This window comes from Polypterus senegalus, chromosome 1 (assembly GCF_016835505.1).
Source record: "Polypterus senegalus isolate Bchr_013 chromosome 1, ASM1683550v1, whole genome shotgun sequence".
NCBI classification, from domain to species: domain Eukaryota; kingdom Metazoa; phylum Chordata; class Cladistia; order Polypteriformes; family Polypteridae; genus Polypterus; species Polypterus senegalus.
In genome coordinates, this window is record NC_053154.1 from 124294095 (window position 1) to 124315133 (window position 21039).

At 36.7% G+C, this 21039-nt stretch overlaps 1 protein-coding gene across 1 annotated transcript; it reads left to right on the forward strand.

Moving 5' to 3' along the window:
- The first annotated feature begins 1596 nt into the window (after nt 1–1596).
- LOC120529768 (extracellular calcium-sensing receptor-like) lies at nt 1597–18159 on the forward strand. The gene is made up of 7 exons (XM_039753932.1): nt 1597–1767; nt 6526–6677; nt 7047–7338; nt 7930–8742; nt 9624–9833; nt 10835–10958; nt 17264–18159. The coding sequence occupies exons 1-7, from the start codon at nt 1597–1599 to the stop codon at nt 18157–18159; spliced, it is 2658 nt and encodes an 885-aa protein (XP_039609866.1).
- The last annotated feature ends 2880 nt before the right edge of the window (nt 18160–21039 follow it).

The following is a 21039-nucleotide window of genomic DNA, read 5'->3' on the forward strand; positions in this document are numbered from 1 at the left end:
CAGAGTTGATTGGTTGACTTTTTTGATCTGCAATGAAACACTTGCTATCATAAAAAAAGAACAGCATGAGCCATCATTATCTTTAGAAACATGGTACTTTTAGTGAATCTTGTCTACAGCTTTAAGCCTGACACAAGAAAATTTAAGTCTCAAAAAGAAGCTACAATCAGAGCACAAAAATACTCATCTGTTCACTAACTCAACAAGAATGAGAAAGAAGTGCTTCACTCCAAGCTACATTGAGAAAACCGGGTGACAGCCAATGCAGTCAGGTTGATAATATATACGTAGTCACTGATGAATTGACTCACAACACAGACATGGCACAACATTATTTGGATGTAGTGCAATTCAGAGTGGAACAGCAGGCATAATTAAAGAGTGGGAAGAGGTTGAGGTTGCATGATAACGAGACAAATTTAATTTGTGGCTGGAGGGAGGTGGGATTTCACCATAATTTAACAACAAATGGGGGACTTTATTGGCTTGGAGGGATTTCAGCATAGTATTTATAAAGAATGACATGATCACCATAGACTACCATTTTTATATTACTGTCTGTCTATACTATTTTTTTCACTAGCATCTTCTATTCAGTAACCAAAAAATAAATACTACTTAAAATTAACACTAAAAAATAAAAATTCAAACATTCCAATATCAGTGGCACATAAATTGATGAATATCAAGATTATTCAGAATATTTTCATTTACACAAATCATGTCTGTCAGACAATCACTTTATCAGATTTGTGAAATTTCCTGTTCTGGGTGAGATTTATGCTTCTATCATTTTATGGAAGAAACATTAATAAACAGTAACACAAATTGTATGATAATTTTTAACAGGCAAGTCAAATTATTTCAGCGTCTAATATCACAAACCTCTGATGCTTTCATGGTCCAAGTCTCTCCCTCATTTGTTTACATCTATTGCAAGTTTTGGTCTACTTCTGTAAAATCAAACTATCAATTGAAGATGAATGTAGTATTTCTGAATTCTTCTAAAATAGCTGTTGATGTGCTGTTTTCAAGATAAGTGATAGGATTTTGTTACTGTTTAGCCACTAATCTGGGCAGTAATTACTCCTAAATGCAGACAGCATTTGTACTTTAACTGTGTTCATCACATCATAGCTTATAACTTATAAACATTATTTTAAAATCAAACACCCAACAAAAGAAACAAATTTATTGTTTGCCATTTTAAGAATGTTGCTTTAATAGCCCTGCTAACTATGTGACTCAATAATTATATTAACTCACTCCAGATCATCACATCAGAGTGGTCTCCTTTGTGCTTCAAAGCATTATGAGATGAGTCACATTATAATTTGGGCAATGTAGACGTTTTGAAACACTAAACTAATTAATTTTATTTTGGAATGAATATACTGTACTGAGCAGCTTATTTTGTTCAGAATTCAGACCACAGATTTGTTGTTGCTACTCTGAAGATCCAGCTTAGGTCCAGTAGGTTACCACCTATTAGGAAAACGAGGCTGGACCTGGATAGACTCCAACATCAGGCTGCTTCTGACGAGTGTGTGTGATGTGGGAGACATTCTGGGACAAGACCCTGAAGGTTGATGAGGGATGTGTTGGTATTACCGGTGTTCCATCTCACAGGGCACTCTGGATATCTTAGAGAAGAGTCTCAGAGCACGGCTTGATGGCAACCCTGGTCTGTACCAGCAACTGAGAAGGGTGTCTGTGAGAGCTAAGAAAGCAGATAAAGAGACATTTGTTAGAGGAATCTGTGAGCAAGTGACACACCATCTGAGGTTTAGTGATCCACATCCTGCTTACAGAGAAATTGAAGCATTACACACATCCAAATCTGTTCCTCAGAGTGTCGCAGTAAGAGCAGCTGATGGAACAGTCCTTACAGATGACACTACAGTTGTGACTCGCTGGGTTGGATACTTTTAGCAGCTGTTTAAAGCTGAACCTCCAGCTAGGACATTAGATATCTCTGGGTCCACAGTTCTTGAGGCTGATCCTCCAATTAGCTGTGAACCACCCAGTCTCACTGAGATTGCACAGGCGGTGAACAGTGAAAGGTAAGGAAGACTACAAGAGATTTGTGGTATCTGGGGTGAACTTCTTAAGGCTGATGGTAAGGCTGTCCTACAGGCATTGCAAGCAATCTTTGCTTCCATTTGGGAGACTGGCATCATCCCAACTGACTGGAAAATGGGACTTTTCATCCCTATTTGAAAAGGTAAGGGTGATCACAACTACTGCTCTTGGTGCTGGGTAAGGTCCTTGCTAGGGTCGTCTTCAATAGGATCCATGATCACTTGTTCATCTACCAGTGACCGCAGCAGTCTGGTTTTTATGCCTAAGAAGTCTACCATCGACCACATCCTGCCACTTCGGGTTCTCATTGAGCACAAATGCGAATATCTGCAGAGTTTCTTTGTAGCCTTTGTCGATTTTTGTAAAGCGTTCCGCTAAGATGATCAAACTGCCCTGTGGGACATCTTGAGGCTTCATGGGATCAACTCAAGTTTGCTGGATATCATGGCTAGCCTGTACACCGGTACTGTGAGTGCTATACAGAGTGGAGGCAGAACCTCTGTGTTTTTCACAGTAGATTCTGGGGTTCATCAGGGGTGTGTTCTTGCTCCTACTCTGTTCAATGCTTGTATGGACTGGGTGTTGGGCAAGGTCGTCGGGTTCGGCAGCTATGGAGCATCTGTTGGTGAAGATAGATTCACTGATCTTGACTTTGCTGACGATGCTGTGATCTTCACAGAGTCAATGGAGGCTCTGATCGGGGCTCTCAAGAGACTGAATGAGGAGTCTGAGTGTTTCGGCTTGTTAGTGTCCTGGGTAAAAATCAAGATCCAGGCCTTTAATGACCTCTTGGGCACAGCCATCAGCAGTGTGTCTGTCTGCAAAGAGAGTGTCAACCTTGTCAAGAGATTTACTTACATTGGCAGTGACATTCAAATCTCTGGTGACTCTTCCTATGAAGTCAATAGATAGATTGAAAGAGTATGGGTGGGGCCATGAGTTCGCTGGAAAGGGATGTGTGGCTCTCCCGATAGCATGTTCAAGAGTAGCTCCAACAACCTTTTAATATTGGCTCTGGTTAAAAAAAACTACAAATATTATATAAAAACAAAAATTTTTATATATTGAAAAGTACTTGGTTAGTTACATAGCACTTCCAAAACTTCTGAAAAACTGATTGCACTATAACCAAGGCCTTTTGTTTTAGGAAGTTTTCTAGGCACAGCTGTATAACACAAGTTTTATTATAAATGAAGAAAATGTATTAGAGGAGGACGAAATTAAAACTTGCATACAGGCCATATCTGGTCTGAGATCTACCAACTGATGAGTCCAGTCTTAACATATTATCATATTATTACTCAAGATTTTTTTTTTGCCTGCCTTGATGTATTATGTTTTATCTACTTTTTTAGCTCTGTATTGTATTTGTCAGCCTGTTACGTAGAGCTATACAATAGTATAAAACAAAGGAGGAGCACAAAAGCAGAAAGATGGGTATATTTAAATGACGAGAATAAAAGTGAGCAGGTAGGCACAAAACTAAAAAAAAATCAAAAAAATTAAAATGAACAAGACCTGAAATAACAAGAACCATACAAGGAACTTACCAGAGACTCTCATTGTTTGTCAAAGACAAATTGCCAGCAATCAGCACTATAGAATTTTAGCATTTTAAATAACAAAGGTTGAACTGGGAAGAAAAAAAAAATCTAATTCTCACATTTCTTTTTGTGCATGGGATATTTAATGTGTGTGGAAAGTTATCCTGGACACAAACAGGCAGACACAGAATGTTCCAAAACACACACGGATTTATTCTTAAAGTCCAGCACACAACACATTGCCCTGCACCAAGCACCCTAGTTCAGTCCATGTCTTTCTCTCTTCCGGACGTCTCCTGCCGCCTTTACTCCACTCCTCTGAAGCTTTGTCTTATTCTGGAGGGAGTTGGCCTTTTTTATAGCCTCCCAGATGTGCTCCAGGTGCTCCGTGAGGGTCTTCCGGCGGCACTTCCTGGTGTGGTGGAAGTCCCACATGAACACCCGGAGGCACTCCGTGTGTCCCTGGCATTCCTTCTGGTAGCACTTCCAGGTGTGGCGGAAGTGTTGACATCCAGAGCTCCACAATCCTCCGGGTGCCCTCTTGTGCTCGGTTACCGTGGCCCCCATATAGACCAGGGCGGCTGCACTCTCGTGGTCTGGGGGAGGTGTAGTCTATCTCCTAGTCCTTCCAGGTGTCCCGGCCGGGCATAACCCCTGGCTGTCCGCCACATGTGGTACAAAACTAATTCAAAACATTTGATATACACTCACCTAAAGGATTATTAGGAACACCATACTAATACAGTGTTTGACCTCCTTTCACCTTCAGAACTGCCTTAATTCTAAGTGGCATTGATTCAACAAGGTGCTGAAAGCATTCTTTAGAAATGTTGGCCCATATTGATAGGATAGCATCTTGCAGTTGATGGAGATTTGTGGGATGCACATCCAGGGCATGAAGCTCCCGTTCCACCACATCCCAAAGATGCTCTATTGGGTTGAGATCTGGTGACTGTGGGGGCCATTTTAGTACAGTAAACTCATTGTCATGTTCAAGAAACCAATTTGAAATGATTCAAGCTTTGTGACAGGGTGCATTATCCTGCTGGAAGTAGCCATCAGAGGATGGGTACATGGTGGTCATGAAGGGATGGACATGGTCAGAAACAATGCTCAGGTAGCCCGTGGCATTTAAACGATGCCCAATTGGCACTAAGGGGCCTAAAGTGTGCCAAGAAAACATCCCCAACACCATTACACCACCACCACCAGCCTGCACAGTGGTAACAAGGCATGATGGATCCATGTTCTCATTCTGTTTACGCCAAATTCTGACTCTACCATTTGAATGTCTCAACAGAAATCCAGACTCATCAGACCAGGCAACATTTTTCCAGTCTTCAACTGTCCAATTTTGGTGAGCTCATGCAAATTGTAGCCTCTTTTTCCTATTTGTAGTAGAGATGAGTGGTACCCGGTGGGGTCTTCTGCTGTTGTTTTATTATTATTATTTTTTTCTCCAGCCTTTGGAGTTTTTTGTTTGTTCTGTCCACCCTGGCCATCGGACCTTACTCTTATTCTATGTTAATTAATGTTGACTTATGTTTATTTTTTATTGTGTCTTCTATTTTTCTATTCATTTTGTAAAGCACTTTGAGCTACATTTTTTTGTATGAATATGTGCTATATAAATAAATGTTGATTGATTGATTGATTGATTGATTGTTGTAGCCCATCCGCCTCAAGGTTGTGCGTGTTGTGGCTTCACAAATGCTTTGCTGCATACCTCGGTTGTAATGAGTGGTTATTTCAGTCAAAGTTGCTCTTCTATCAGCTTGAATCAGTCGGCCCATTCTCCTCTGACCTCTAGCATCAACAAGGCATTTTTGCCCACAGGACTGCCGCATACTGGATGTTTTTCCCTTTTCACACCATTTTGTAAACCCTAGAAATGGTTGTGCGTGAAAACCCAGTAACTGAGCAGACTGTGAAATACTCAGACCGGCCCGTCTGGCACCAACAACCATGCCACGCTCAAAATTGCTTAAATCACCATTCTTTCCTATTCTGACATTTAGTTTGGAGTTCAGGAGATTGTCTTGACCAGGACCACACCCCTAAATGCATTGAAGCAACTGCCATGTGATTGGTTGATTAGATAATTGCTTTAATGAGAAATTGAACAGGTGTTCCTAATAATCCTTTAGGTGAGTGTAAACAGTGACTCTGATTTGATTAAACTCCTTCCAGTGATATCTTGCCAAATAAATTCTTCCAAATTAATAATATCTGCATATCTAACTACTCCTTAACACATCTAACATGAAACCAAATAATATTTATGAGGGAACATCTGGTAAAAATTAAAGCCATGTTTCCTGTGCAGCAGTGTCAGTAGTATATCCTCTCCAAACTGAACTTTTGTGCATTATGTGTTTTTAAAAACATTTAAGATTTTATTTCAGGCAGTTATTAGCTCAAACAACCTTTAACCTAAATTGGATTAAGGAGGGTTGGGAATGTGATGTTATTTCTTATATAGTTAATTTCAGAGTGAATGGTTATTTTTGTGATAATTTTCCGTACTTTTTTATAATTAAACAGACTTCTGCTGATCTCTTATTTTTATTTTGAACAATTTCAAAGAAAGTTTTTTAAAAAGGTTAACAGAGTAACAATGTTGCCTGCCTGTACCCAGTCACAAATATTTCCTGCTCTAATTTCTTTGTAATTGCATTTAGTTCTAGCCTAATAGCAGAAAAATGACTTGACCTCATCTTGGGAGAAACAGCAATGTGATTCATGGATACGCTGTGCAAAGTCCTCTCCAGGGATAATGTCTGCACTATATATAAACAAGATCATCTAGAGTATCTCATGTCACGGTGCAACAAAGATGAAATATATTCTTAACATTTTGATGTCCTTGAAACTAATATTTAACATACTTGCTGTTAAGGATCTAAAATGTAATTTACGTGAAAAAATTAATTTGAATGGGCTATATAAAAGTGGAGATATTGTTTTAGGTGGAATTTTTGAGGTTAATTTTAAAGTCACTTTGCCTGATCTCACTTTCAGATCTAAACCGGAACAAGTGGCTTGTGATGGGTAAGTGAAACCCAATCATTGTTACAAATGCAGCACATCCTTTTTATGAATTTGTCAGTTTCACATTATATGTTGTATATGATATATCTGTATTTGTTATTAGCAATCCTAACATTCTTTCTAAATTAATAACAGCTGTTTAGTTATATAACATCCTAAACAAGAATAAATGATTACTGAAAATCATTAATAAATGCAGTGAAACAATTCTACCTAATGCAGATCTACTTAGCACAACAAAAATTCAATTAAAATACCTTTACTTATGTTAACTAATACAATAAAAAGTGTTTTTATATTGCATATACAATATTTTTAAGTCTACCCGAAGTTATCTTTGTTCATGTGTGCTTTATAACTTTTATTTAGTTTTGACCTCTCAGGATTTCAGTGGGTACAGACAATGGTATTCGCCATTGAAGAAATTAATAAAGACCCGGCACTGCTTCCTAACATATCTTTGGGTTATCGGCTCTATGACAACTGTGTGAACTTGGGAGTCGCTCTCAAAGCGGCCACCAGTTTAATTGCTGGTGAAGATGACACTATTCTTGACTACAGCTGCCAGGGGCTGCCTCCAGTTGTTGCTATTGTCGGAGATCCTGGATCAACACACTCGATTGCTATACTTAGCATATTGGGTTTATTCAACATTCCCCTGGTAAGGGATTATTTTTATGATTGAATGACCATTCATTTATCAAATAATTTACTTACTGTTTATGATTAAATAATAAAAAGTCATTCATTTATCGATTAATTCACTTACTGTTTAAGAGTTGAATTTTTTTTATTAAAAGTTGAATAACCAAGTAAAATACGCATTTTATTAATAAATCGGCTGATTGAATAATTCATTTATTAAAAGGGTTGTTTTAATTTCATCATTTATTGACTTCTCCACAGAACAATCTTCCATTTGATTATTAAATAGTTTTAAATGAACATGCTCATAGAATCTTATTTAAACCTACAAGCTGGCATAACATCTACATATTCTATGCAAAATGTTTGTGTTGGACATACTTATTAAAATACATATTTTAATCATCTATGTAATTCCGAATAGTAAAAAAATAACTTCTGAAGTAAAATAAGAATATTGAATAATTGAATTTTTAACAAGCAATAGACATGGCCCATTGAAAACATTAAAACACTCGCAAAAATAGAAAAATACCATTCAAAATAAGTACAAAGATGCAGGATATTTTTATGTTTGTATTTTTTATGTGTTAATTGAACATTGCAGGTCAGCTACTATGCCACATGTTCTTGTTTAAGCAACAAATATGAATACCCAACATTCTTTAGAACAATCCCAAGTGATGCCTTTCAGGTCAAAGCCATGGCAGAAATCATTAAACATTATGGGTGGACATGGGTTGGTGCATTAGCTAGTGATGATGACTATGGACAGAATGCTATCAAGTTCTTTAAAGAAGAAATAAATACTTTTGGCTGCATTGCATTCATGGAAGCCATCCCCAAAATACATCAGAAAGATGTAATACAGAATATAGTAAAAACTATAAAGCAATCATCTGCTAAAATTATTGTGGCATTTTGCTCTGAAGTGGAACTGCTTGCTGTTGTGAAAAAAGTCGTTAACCAAAATATAACAGGGAGGCAGTGGATTGCAAGTGAAGGTTGGAGCACTTCCACAGTGTTGGCCAGCAACAACTACTTTGGTTCATTTGGTGGAACACTGGGTATTGCAATACGCAGAGGGGAAATTCCAGGACTGGGACAGTTCCTTCTGCAGATACAACCTGAGTTTAATAATAACTTATTTATCCAGTTCTGGGAAACAGTATTTGGATGTAAATTTCAAACCAAAGTGAATTATTCTGTGGCTAACGGGCCGGCGTGTACAGGGTTTGAGATCATTCAAAAAACACAAACTGCTTTTAATGATGTGTCAGAATTAAGGGCTTCTTACAATGTCTACAAAGCGGTGTACACTTTGGCACATGCCCTACATGACTTGGCTTCTTGTATAGGAGGGAATGGACCTTTTGAAAACAATACCTGTGCAGACATAAGATCTATGAAGCAGTGGCAGGTACCGTATGTAGAATTTTGTAGAAATATAAAGGAAAATAAGATCGGAGGATATTAATAACATCCCCAAGATGTGCCATATGTTAGTGCTGTACATGTAAATACTTATATCCTCTATCCAACCTTTGGTATACAGTAATCAACCAAAACTGAAATATAATAAATATGTAAAGAAAAACCTTTATTTATACTTACTTTTGGCTACAGCGCCATTTGTCAACGTGCACATGTATACACAGTATTTCTTGTCCTGTAAATGAAGTACGGCTGCTCAGTTAATTCTTATGAATATTGATTCTGAGGTCTGTATTAAATGATATTCATAGCTCAACAGTTTAATATAATTCCAAATATTTTGTGTTTTTAGAAGGTAATATCTGAAGCTACTTATATTGCATATTGACAAAGAATACCAACATTCTCAGTATTTCTTTTTCTTCACTTATTTAGACACCTATGATCTTTTTTGCTTAGGAATATTTTGATGAAAGTGAAATGTATTGCTAAAATTATTAAAGCAACAGACATAGAATAAAAGTAAAACTTAAATAAATAATAGAGTCTAATGTTGCTGGTAACACACCCATTTTAAAGTATATCTCTTGTTGCTTTTAATTATTTTTCCTAATTTGTCAGTTTAATATATAAAATCTAATCCTTACACACTTAAAACCATTATTTCTTATAAATGGGTGGTATATTCTATTTACCAATCTTTTTTTCCAGTTATTTACTTGCAAAAAAGTATAATAATAAAGAAAATGATAAAAGATTTTTAAATGTTTTTTTCAGGTTAATTCAAATGTTTTTCATTGTGACAATTAAAATTAATGTACATTCATTTTACTTTTAATGTTTTTGAAGCTTTTATATTACCTGAAGAAAGTCAATTTCACCAATAAGCTAGGGGAAAGACTGGCTTTTGATGACAATGGAGATGCACTGGCTATCTATGATATTGTAAACTGGCAACAAGCTGAAGATGGATCTGTGAAAATTAGGACCATTGGCATTTTTGATAAATCTGCAAATGCAGACAAAGAACTTGTGCTTGACGAAGACAATATTTTTTGGAACTTTGAATTGGGAAATGTAAGCAACATTACAAATTAATGTTTTTATATCTGTAAATACTTTTTTTTTTAATTAATGTAGGAACATATTTTGGTTGTTTTTTTGTTTAAGACAGTATTGTCTTAAAGTGTGATTTTTCACAACATGTATTGCATTTGAATTTATATATATATGTGAAACTACTACACACGTTTATTATAGACAGTATTACATGTTGCCAATAGAGATACAATACTGTATATTTAAGCTTTAATCACAAATCTTACATTCACAATATCCCAAAATTATTTATCAGACTGTGACATGTATATACACGTTAGACTTGTTGAATATAATGAACAAAGTCTTCAATAGAAAATGATACCTAGGGCTGTTGGATAGGGTATCTGACTAATCTGACTAATTTTAAACGTGATTGGAGTGCCTTCTGTGTACAGATGTTATGGTCTTTATGCATTCAAAGTAATTCCATTTGGTAAATCAGAGACCTACCAAAGTCAAAAGACAGAATTTCCGATTATTTGGAGACCCAGAACTAAACAGATGTTCCTTAAACTTAACTAATGGAAAAGTGTCATGAGATGGACTGGCATCCTTTCTGGGATGTACTGTATTCCTGTCCTACATTTAAAGCATCTGGCATATTCTTTACTTGGATAAGTTCATACTGAAAATGTAAAGAAACACTTAACACATAATAATGCTGCTCTGACATAGCATAGTATATTATATTGAGTATACTGAAAAAAAAATAATAAAAAAATACATTTTTGTCTGCGATACTTTCAACATAAAAAGGTTGAGACACAGAAATGTCAATCCTGTGAATTTCAGGATTATCACATCCACACATACAGTATGTAATTTTTCTTCAATTATAGAAATAATCTTTGCCTACTTATTATACAACAAAAGAAACCACTGGAATTGAATAAATTTGTTTATGTTTTGCTTTGTTTTGCTTAAGCATTTGCTGTACAGATATAAGAAAAACAAGAAATTTGTTTGCTTGGTTTCAGATTCCCGAATCTTACTGCAGTAAAAGCTGCTTGCAAGGAACGAGAAAAGCTATTCGGAAGGGGGAGCCAGTCTGCTGTTTTGACTGCATACCATGTGCTGATGGAGAAATCAGTAGTGAAATTGGTAGGTTGTCTTGGGATAATTTTTAAATCACAGTTCATGAATATCTTATTTAGGAATTATGCAAAAATGAACAGAAAGATGTGAAAGTGTGGAAATCAATTTGCAGGAATAAAAGGAAAAACATATGTGTAAAATAATAAATTATATATAAAACCGTACAGTCACAGATACATTTGTGCTTTTATTAAAGTGTATTATTTCATCCACCTTAAAAAAAAGGACAAATGTTTCTGTATCCATACTGTTGTTATGTCTCTGTCATTCCAACAGATGGCGCATAACAAGCGTTTGTAGTAAAAAACTAATAGCCAACTTTGAATTGTATATATATATATATATATATATATATATATATATATATATATATATATATATATATATAGTGGTGTGAAAACTATTTTCCCCTTCCTGATTTCTTATTCTTTTGCATGTTTGTCACACAAAATGTTTCTGATTATCAAACACATTTAACCATTAGTCAAATATAACACAAGTAAACACAAAATGCAGTTTTTAAATGATGGTTTTTATTATTTAGGGAGAAAAAAAAATCCAAACCTACATGGCCCTGTGGCACTCCAGGGAAGGTTCACCACTGTTCCATGTTTTTGCCATTTGTGGATAATGGCTCTCACTGTGGTTCGCTGGAGTCCCAAAGCTTTAGAAATGGCTTTATAACCTTTACCAGACTGATAGATCTCAATTACTTCTGTTCTCATTTGTTCCTGAATTTCTTTGGATCTTGGCATGATGTCTAGCTTCTGAGGTGCTTTTGGTCTACTTCTCTGTGTCAGGCAGCTCCTATTTAAGTGATTTCTTGATTGAAACAGGTGTGGCAGTAATCAGGCCTGGGGTGGCTATGGAAATTGAACTCAGGTGTGATACACCACAGTTAGGTGATTTTTAAAAGGGGCAATTACTTTTCACACAGGGCCATGTAGGTTTGGATTTTTTCTTCCTAAATAATAAAACCATCATTTAAAACTGCATTTTGTGTTTACTTGTGTTATATTTGACAAATGGTTAAATGTGTTTGAAGATTAGAAACATTTTGTGTGACAAACATGCAAAAGAAAAAGAAATCAGGAAGGGGGCAAATAGTTTTTCACACCACTGTGGTTATACATATATATATATATATATATATATATATATATTTATATATATATATATATATATATATATATACAACTATATATATATATATATATATATATATATATATATATATATATGCACACACATTCCTATTTAGTGCTGATCTTCAACATTTAAGGTGTTTTAAGAGCATATTGAGAAATTCTGAATATCACAAATTGGGTGAAATAATCATAATATCAATTTAATTCCATATTGTCCAGCCCTATAATAATGATAACAATATATACTCAAATGTTACATTATTCCTACTGATCACCTGTTTCAATTTAAAAGAATGAACTTTCTTGTAAATACATGTTTTGCAATCACCATCAACAAAACCCAGGTCATTAGGAAATGCAGAAAAGATCAGGAATTGATCTAATTCAAGAACATTTTACTCATGGAAAATTGTGTATAGCATTTTCAAGAATAAGCAGCGCCAGTGACCAAATAATATTACTTGACTGATACCTTCATATAAGAGAACTTACAACATTTGAATTAAAATTGATGACATTTCATTTGTTTTTCCAATAAGTTAAGTATCTTGCTTATGGTCACACACTGTGAGTAGCAGAAACTGAACACACAAACTCAGGATCTAAAGTACAAAGCCTTAACCACTATAATTTGGTTAAAGAAAGTAACACTTAAGGTAAAAAAAGAAAACTTTTTTACATTCAGGTATATAGGCCAGTGCTAATGATCTGACATAATGAGCTGATTGGGTGAAAGGCAACCAAACTAAAAGGTGGCATATGTCATAGTTTAATGTACATATCATCAGTTCTTACACAATTGAGAGAGCATAGTGAAAGCATACAAGGTGGTCACACTACATTGGCAAGCACAAGAAATAAAATAAAGAAGCACAAAAAAGAGGCAAGGTTGGGGACCAAAAACACAGTGTGGTAAAACATTAGGCAACAGAAAGAAAAAGGTTTGGGGATGGCCACCCCATACATTGAAAATCAGCAAAATAAAAAAAACAAGTCTTTACAGATGCAGAGTTCACATCTGAACTGACTAACAGGTTGAGTCTGGACTATTAATATGGTGAACAGGTGGAAGACATAGAGACAGGGTGGCCAGAACAGGAACTGATTTGGCAGGAAGGCGGATTCTCGGTACTGGAAATGACGTCACCAGTAACGTCAACAGTGGGTGGACTGGTGGTGATGCCATTGAACTGCAGAGGATCAAGAGGAAAGAGGATCATGGGAGCGCGCAAACCCCCGGTCTGGCTGAAAAATAACAGTATTTGAGCCTGTAAACTGTTCCCCATGCACACGTCATGTGCGACAACAGTTATTTACAGCAGACATCTGATACATTAAACTAACATCCCTTCAAAATTAGAGGAACACTTCTGTCGACTCTTATCTCACAGAAACTGTTGGAATGCAAGTACATCCTTTTACATTTCAGAGAAATCTTGTCAGATATGGTATTGATGGAAGTGTTGCTACCAAAAAGCTTATCCTTTGAAGAAGAAACAAAGTCAACAGATTTAGCTTTGTGCAAAGACACAAAGACAGGGGTGCTGAACAATAGCAGCATGAGCTCAGAATCTGAAATTTTTTGGACATACTTGAGGCAGTTTGTCTCTAGAAGATCAGGAGAGTGCTACATGGATGCGTATTCAGTGAAGTATAGGTTCCCAGAAGTCTTGGGGCCACATTTCTGAAAACAGTACTTGGATCTGGCCAAAATGAATGGAATATTTGATGCTTAGAAATATAAGCAGTTTATCGTCCATCATGCAGTACCATCAGGGAGGCACCTGATCAGTCATGACTTCATTGTGTAGCAGGAGACTTAAACATAGATGTCCACATAGACAAATTTAAAGGCGAATAGGAGCCCTGATCTCAGCATCAGCAAGGTTGTCTGGGATTAGCTGAAAAGAAAGAACTAGGCCAAAGTCTTCAGGGGAACTATGGCAAGTTCTGCAAAATGCTTAGAACAAACTACCAGCTGACATTTTTATAAAACTGTGGGACATTGTAGATACTGTATAGCCATCTCATTTTTAATTGTGATGAAGGGGAGCTAATGCCTTTTGCAGCAGCAGCAGTGGGTACACACTAGTATAACATCTCAAATAGCTTATCAATCCTTGGCAGGGCACACTTATGAAGATACTCACACTCACTCATACTGGACCATTTTAAAATCACTAAATAACCTAATGTATGTTTCTTTGAGATATGTGTAGTAAATTTACAATATCCAAAGAAAAATCTTTTCAAACACGAGGGTGACATGCAAACTGTACACATCCAGTGCCCAGGTTGAAATCTGGAACTTTGGAGCTCCACACAGATAGCAGATAGTCACCATATGCTTAAATACATACAAACAAACACAGATAAATACAATAAATATATATATATATATATATGGTGTATATATATACTGCTCAAAAAAATTAAAGGAACACTTTTTAATCAGAGTATAGCATCAAGTCAATGAAACTTCTGAGATATTGATTTGGTCAGTTAAGTAGCACAGGGGGTTGTTAATCAGTTTCAGCTGCTTTGCTGTTAATGAAATTAACAACAGGTGCACTAGAGGGGCAACAATGAGATGACCCCCAAAACAGGAATGGTTTAACAGGTGGAGGCCACTGACATTGTTCCCTCCTCATCTTTTCTGACTGTTTTTTTCACTAGTTTTGCATTTCGCTATGGTCAGTGTCACTACTGGTAGCATGAGGCGAAACCTGGACCCTACAGAGGTTGCACAGGAAATCCAACTTCTCCAGGATGGCACATCAATGTGTGTCATTGCCAGAAGGTTTGCAGTGTCTCCCAGCACTGTCTCAAGGGCATGGAGGAGATTCCAGGAGACAGGCAGTTAGTCTAGGAGAGCTGGACAGGACCATAGAAGGTCCTTAACCCATCAGCAGGACTGGTATCTGCTCCTTTGGACAAGGACAAACAGGATGAGCATTTCCAGAGCTCTACAAAATGACCTCCAGCAGGCCACTGGTGTGAATGTCTCTGACCAAACAATCAGAAACAGACTTCTTGAGGGTGGTCTGAGGGCCCAACGTCCTCTAGTGGGCCCTGTGCTCACAACCCAGCCAGTGGAGCTCGATCGGCATTTACCATAGAATACCAGAATTGTCAGGTCCACCAATGGCACCCTGTGTTTTCACAGATGAGAGCAGGTTCACCCTGAGCACATGTGACAGACGTTGAAGGGTCTGCAGAAGCCATGGAGAATGTTATGCTGTCTGTAACATCATTCGGCATGACCAGTTTGGTGGTGGGTCAGTGATGGTCTGGGGAGGCATATCCATGGAGGGACGCACAGACTTCTACAAGCTAGACAAAGACACCTTGACTGCCATTAGGTATCAGGATGAAATCCTTGACCCCATTGTCAGACACTACGCTGGTGCAGTAGGTCCTGGTTTCCTCCTAATGCACGACAATGCCCGGCCTCATGTGGCAAGAGTATGCAGGCAGTACCTGGAGGATGAAGGAATTGAAACAATTGAATGGCCTTCACGATCCCCTGACTTAAACCCAATAGAACATCTGTGGGACATTATGTTTCGGTCCATTAGGCGCCGCCAGGTTGCTCCTCAGACTGTACAACAGCTCAGGGATGCCCTCATACAGATCTGGGAGGAAATGCCACAAGACACCATCCATCGTCTCATTAGGAGCATGCCCCGACGTTGTCAAGCATGCATACAAGCTCGTGGGGCCACACAAGATACTGAAAAGCATTTTGAGTAGCAGAAATTAAGTTTTTGAAAAAATGGACTAGCCTGCCACATCTTCATTTCACTCTGATTTTAGGGTGTCTACACAATTGAGCCCTCTGTAGGCAGAAAACTTTTATTTCCATTAAAAGACTTGGCATCCTTTTGTTCCTAAGACATTGCCCTGTCGTTATTTGTATAGATATCCAACTTCATATTGAGATCTGATGTATCTAATGTGTTTCTTTAAAGTGTTCCTTTAATTTTTGTGAGCAGTGTATATATATAGATATATATATACTGTATATATATAGATATATAGATTTACACACTGTATACTGTATTTCTATATACAGTATATGTCACACAGCACAGAACAGTAGTGCAGAGGTAGTGCTGCTGCCTTGCAATAAGGAGGCCAGCATTCGCATACTGGGTCTTCCCTGTGTGAAGTTTCCATGTTCTCCCCATGTCTGCACAGGCTTCCTTCCACTACCAAAAGACATGAAGGTTAGGTGAACTGACGACATGAAAGTGCCCCGGGAGTTTGTCTGGTCACCCTGTGATGAACTGGTGCTATGTTAAGGGTTTGTTCTTGCCTCGTTCCCTATGCTAACTGGAATATTCTCCAGCATCCACCATGACCCTGGTTTGAATTAAGTGGATTACAAATTTACATGGCATTTCACACAAGTATGTACAAATATATTCTATATATGTTTATATAGATGTCTTTATTGTTCCTTCTCTTTTTATGTTGGGCGTAGATACATATGGTTTAATTGCTATATTAAGAGCACAAGCCGGACAGATTAAAAAGAAGGCTCCCAATATCTCTCACAACATTTCCCATGGGTAGGAATAGTAGCTGGGCAATGAAGAATCAGAACCAAGGGCCATATCTGGCAGAAAAACAGAACAGAAGAAGATTAATTAATAGCTCATAATGATTGTCAGGCTTTTATTTTTAGAAAATGATAGACACACATGCTTGCAGTATCACCAACCTAATGCAAAACTCTAGCCAGGGAATGTAAAAAATATTCAACCTAGATTTAAGTGATGAGACTGATGGGACATCCCTTATGTAAATGTGCCTGCAGCTAAAGACTGAAATTCCCAGAGTTGCTTTATTTACAGTATTGTTAGAACCTGTGGAAGATTGGTGTCTTGAGATATACTATGTACATGCTGGTAGGTATGCCTTGACAATATAGTTTAACTTGGGACCCGTTCCCGTTTTAAGCACCTGAGCCTCATACCATTGTTTTTCTTAAAATTCATCAAGTAAGTCATTACTGTAAACAAATCATTGCATGGCTGCTGGTTTCAAAAAACTAAATATTAACTATTAAAATATGACAGGGCCCTCTCATAGTGGCCCTCTCAAACCAGATTAAATTAAGTATGCTTATAAAATACATTTTATTTTTTTCTTTGAAAGATTCTGTTGAATGCGTTCCATGCCCTTCTGATTTTTGGTCAAATCCTGGGAAAAATCACTGCGTTTTTAAAGAAATTGAATTTCTGTCATATGAAGATGCAATGGGAATTACATTAACTGCAGTCTCTTTATCAGGATTCTTCATTTCAGTTGGTGTATTGGCAGTTTTTATCCACTATCGGCATACTCCAGTTGTTAAAACAAACAATTCTGAAATGAGCTTTCTCTTGCTAGTATCACTATCTATGTGCTTTCTTTGCTCACTATGTTTTATTGGACAGCCTTCTCACATCAGTTGCATGATGATGCATGCCATTTTTGGAATCAGCTTTGTTTTATGTATCTCCTGCATTCTTGTAAAAACTATAGTTGTGATAGTGGTATTTAAAGCTACCCAACCTGGTAATAATGTGATACAATGGTTTGGTATTTCTCAACAAAGATTTACTGTTTTCTTATGTACTTTCACTCAGATTCTAATATGTATTGTATGGCTGACCACAGCCCCTCCATTTCCTGTTAAAAACACAAAGTATAACATGTCAAAGATTATTCTGGAGTGTAATGTTGGGTCAGTAACTGGGTTTAGCTTTCTTCTGGGATACATTGGATTGTTATCTGGTATATGCTTTCTTTTGGCCTTCCTTGCCAGAAATCTTCCAGACAGCTTTAATGAAGCTAGGTTCATTACATTCAGCATGCTTATTTTTTGTGCTGTTTGGATAACTTTCATACCTGCTTATGTTAGTTCACCGGGGAAATATACTGTAGCTGTTGAAATTTTTGCAATATTAGCTTCAAGCTTTGGTATTCTGTTTGCAATATTCACTCCAAAATGTTACATTATTCTACTTAAACCAGAGCAGAATACGAAGAAGGCACTCATGAGCCGATAGCTGTTTACAGTTTAGTTAATAAGGACTTGAATGTTTAATATGCAAATATTTATTAAAGACAGAAACATTAAATTATATCAATCCAATATATTTTCATCTGTTTCCTGTGTATGTGTCTCAGTGCTTGTGTTTTTTCTTAATACAAAATAGTGAGACACCAGAGGAAGTCTAAGTTGAGCAGATTATCTAATGATCAAGAGCTATTAAAGTGTCAATAAGCTGTTTATGTTTGCAAAACCTACTGTATTTGTTGAAGATTTAACTAATAATAACCAGTATGAAAACAATAAAAAAAAAACATTCAGCAATTGATTATGGAGGGCGCATGCATTTCCAGGACATGAACATCATGTATTTATACAATAAAAGAGTAATGAATGGGAGAACATTGCATACATATCCCTTGCTTCAGGTCAAATCAGCAAACAGTGTCATTAACGTACAGGTTGAGAGTGTGGAGGAATATGTCAGTCAAAAATAAATAAATAAATGTCATAAAATGTGGGAGGTGCAGTGTCAGAGCTGCTGCCTCGCAGTAAGTAGACCAGGGTTTGCATCCTGGGTCCTCCCTGAGTGGAGTTTGCATGTTCTCCGCATGTCTGCCTGGGTTACCTCCAGGTGCTCTGGTTTCCTCCCATAGTCCAAAGAAATGCAGGTTAGGTGAATTGATGATGCTAAATTGCCCCTGGTGTATGTGTGTGTGTATGTATGTGTTCCCCCTGTAATTATCTGTCACCCCTCAGGGTGCTATGCTAACTGGAATAGGCTCCAGCCTCGCAATCACAACTATGACCCTGGCCTGGATTAAGCAGGTTAGAAAATGACATTGCAAAATGTGATAATGAATAAAACACAACAATATATTAGCATAAACATTTGATGAGTGAGTTATTTAGTTTAGTTGTTCTCGTTTACTTATGTAATTAATCATTATAAAACACAGTACTCACTAGAGTTCACCCTCTCAACTTTGACAGGTGAAAATAACAGCTTTCATTTTATTGTGAATTTTGTTTTGCATGTGGTGTCACTTGAATAAATAGTTAAACAAATACATTACGAGATAAGCAATACAAAACATTTCATGAAACAATTAATTATGTACTCATGCACACATAATTATTGTACTTTTATTTATTGTCACATTTCACAATGCATTCTATTTTTCTATTTATTAATCTTGTCCAAAAATTTCAAGTACTGTACATGCACATCTAAAATACAGTACATCAACAGCTAACAGTTAAACCATATAATATGTATATATATGATGACATAAACTATGTTAGACACATAGCAGTTTCAATTAACAACATTAATATAAATCACAACAAATGAAAATTTACATTGCTATTTAAACTGAAATATGATTAGTTGATAATGGAGAAAAGGAAAACAAAGACTCCTTACAGCAGCCTTCCGTCTAGAAAATAAAACTTCATGGGCATTCTATAATGTCATAATCCAGTGGTGTAGCCAGCTTGCTGAAGGCCCCTGTACAGCACCCTGAGGTGGGCCCCTCCTGTCTAGCATAACTCTTAGTAATTTATTCGCAACTAGATTCTAGGGGCCAGCAGGGCAGTGGCGTCTGCGTCACTATCAGATCACACGCTGGTGACAAAAAAACCAGCTCTCTAAATGAAATTTGTAATAACTTTTTAAATCACTTTATTTCAGCTGATGTAAGTTAGCAAAAATAAAATAAATTGTGGGAATGGAATGTGGGACATGTGAGTAGTAGTACTAGTACATACATCCATCCATTATCAAACCCGCTATATCCTAACTACAGGACATACATTTATGTAAAATGTGGACTTTTCCAAGACAACTTTATGAAAGAAGGTGATTAAAATATAATGTAAGCTACAAAGTAGAAACTGTTCTGTGCTATAAAATGAAGCCATTTCAAACAAATTTGTAACAAATTCAAACGACAACTTCGGCTGACAGGATACAACTACATAATCAACCTGTTTTACGCAAGTTCTGAGAAAACAGACATCATAAAGTGGTGACACTCACAAATCCTCACGGTAGTGACACTAACGCCCAGTAAGCCATACTAAGGTACACAATATAGTGAAAAGTCAAGCAAAATGACACCTTTTATTGGCTAACTAAAAAGATCACAATATGCAAGCTTTCGAGGCAACTCAGACCCCTTCTTCAGGCAAGATGCAAGGTACACATTAAAAAAGATAACAGATTTGTTAAACTGTTAAAGCTTACAAAAGTGGAACTGACTGACCAGTCACAAATCATATTAGTTCTAATATCACTAGTACCTTAAAATACTCATCTGCGTGCCTTCTGTTGCGCAAAAGTCTCAACCATGTTTGACATGCACTTGTTTTCGATTGCGAGTACAGCCAGAACACTAAGTCTGTTTTGGTACATGGCACTTCTGAGCTCGTTTTTGATGGGTTTTAACATGGAGAACGCAATGACATGTGCTGAGGTTCATGGCTGGTAAGGCATTGACTCCTTCAGATTCAGATTTACAAATATATGAACCAAAAAGAGTAGCTTATTCACTATTCAATTGGCAGCATGCACATTGAAAACTGGTTATGTTTCATATCTCCTCAGCATTCTTTAATCACACTTGGGAAAGGTACATATTTGGCTAAGAAAGAACATTACATTTATAGTGGTTGCTTTGCCCCCTCCATGTGTTCTAAATTTGTTGTTGCAATTCCACAATTCATACTCACTCAATACAAATGAAAATATAGAGTGGTGTACACAAAAAATGGATTTCAATTTTGACCTTAATTGAAATATTTATTTGTTTTAAAAGCTTTTAATTCTGATACTTTAATCAATTTTAATACAGACTGTTCAACAAAAAGATAAGAAAAATAAAAGAATATTCAT

Excerpts from the sequence above, each read along its gene's own strand:
- LOC120529768 (XM_039753932.1), top strand. The coding sequence starts at position 1,597 with ATGTGTTGGTATTACCGGTGTTCCATCTCACAGGGCACTCTGGATATC. Across the intron at positions 7,339-7,929 it reads GTTTATTCAACATTCCCCTG|GTCAGCTACTATGCCACATG; the intron begins GTAAGGGATTAT and ends TGAACATTGCAG. Across the intron at positions 10,959-17,263 it reads AGAAATCAGTAGTGAAATTG|ATTCTGTTGAATGCGTTCCA; the intron begins GTAGGTTGTCTT and ends TTTCTTTGAAAG.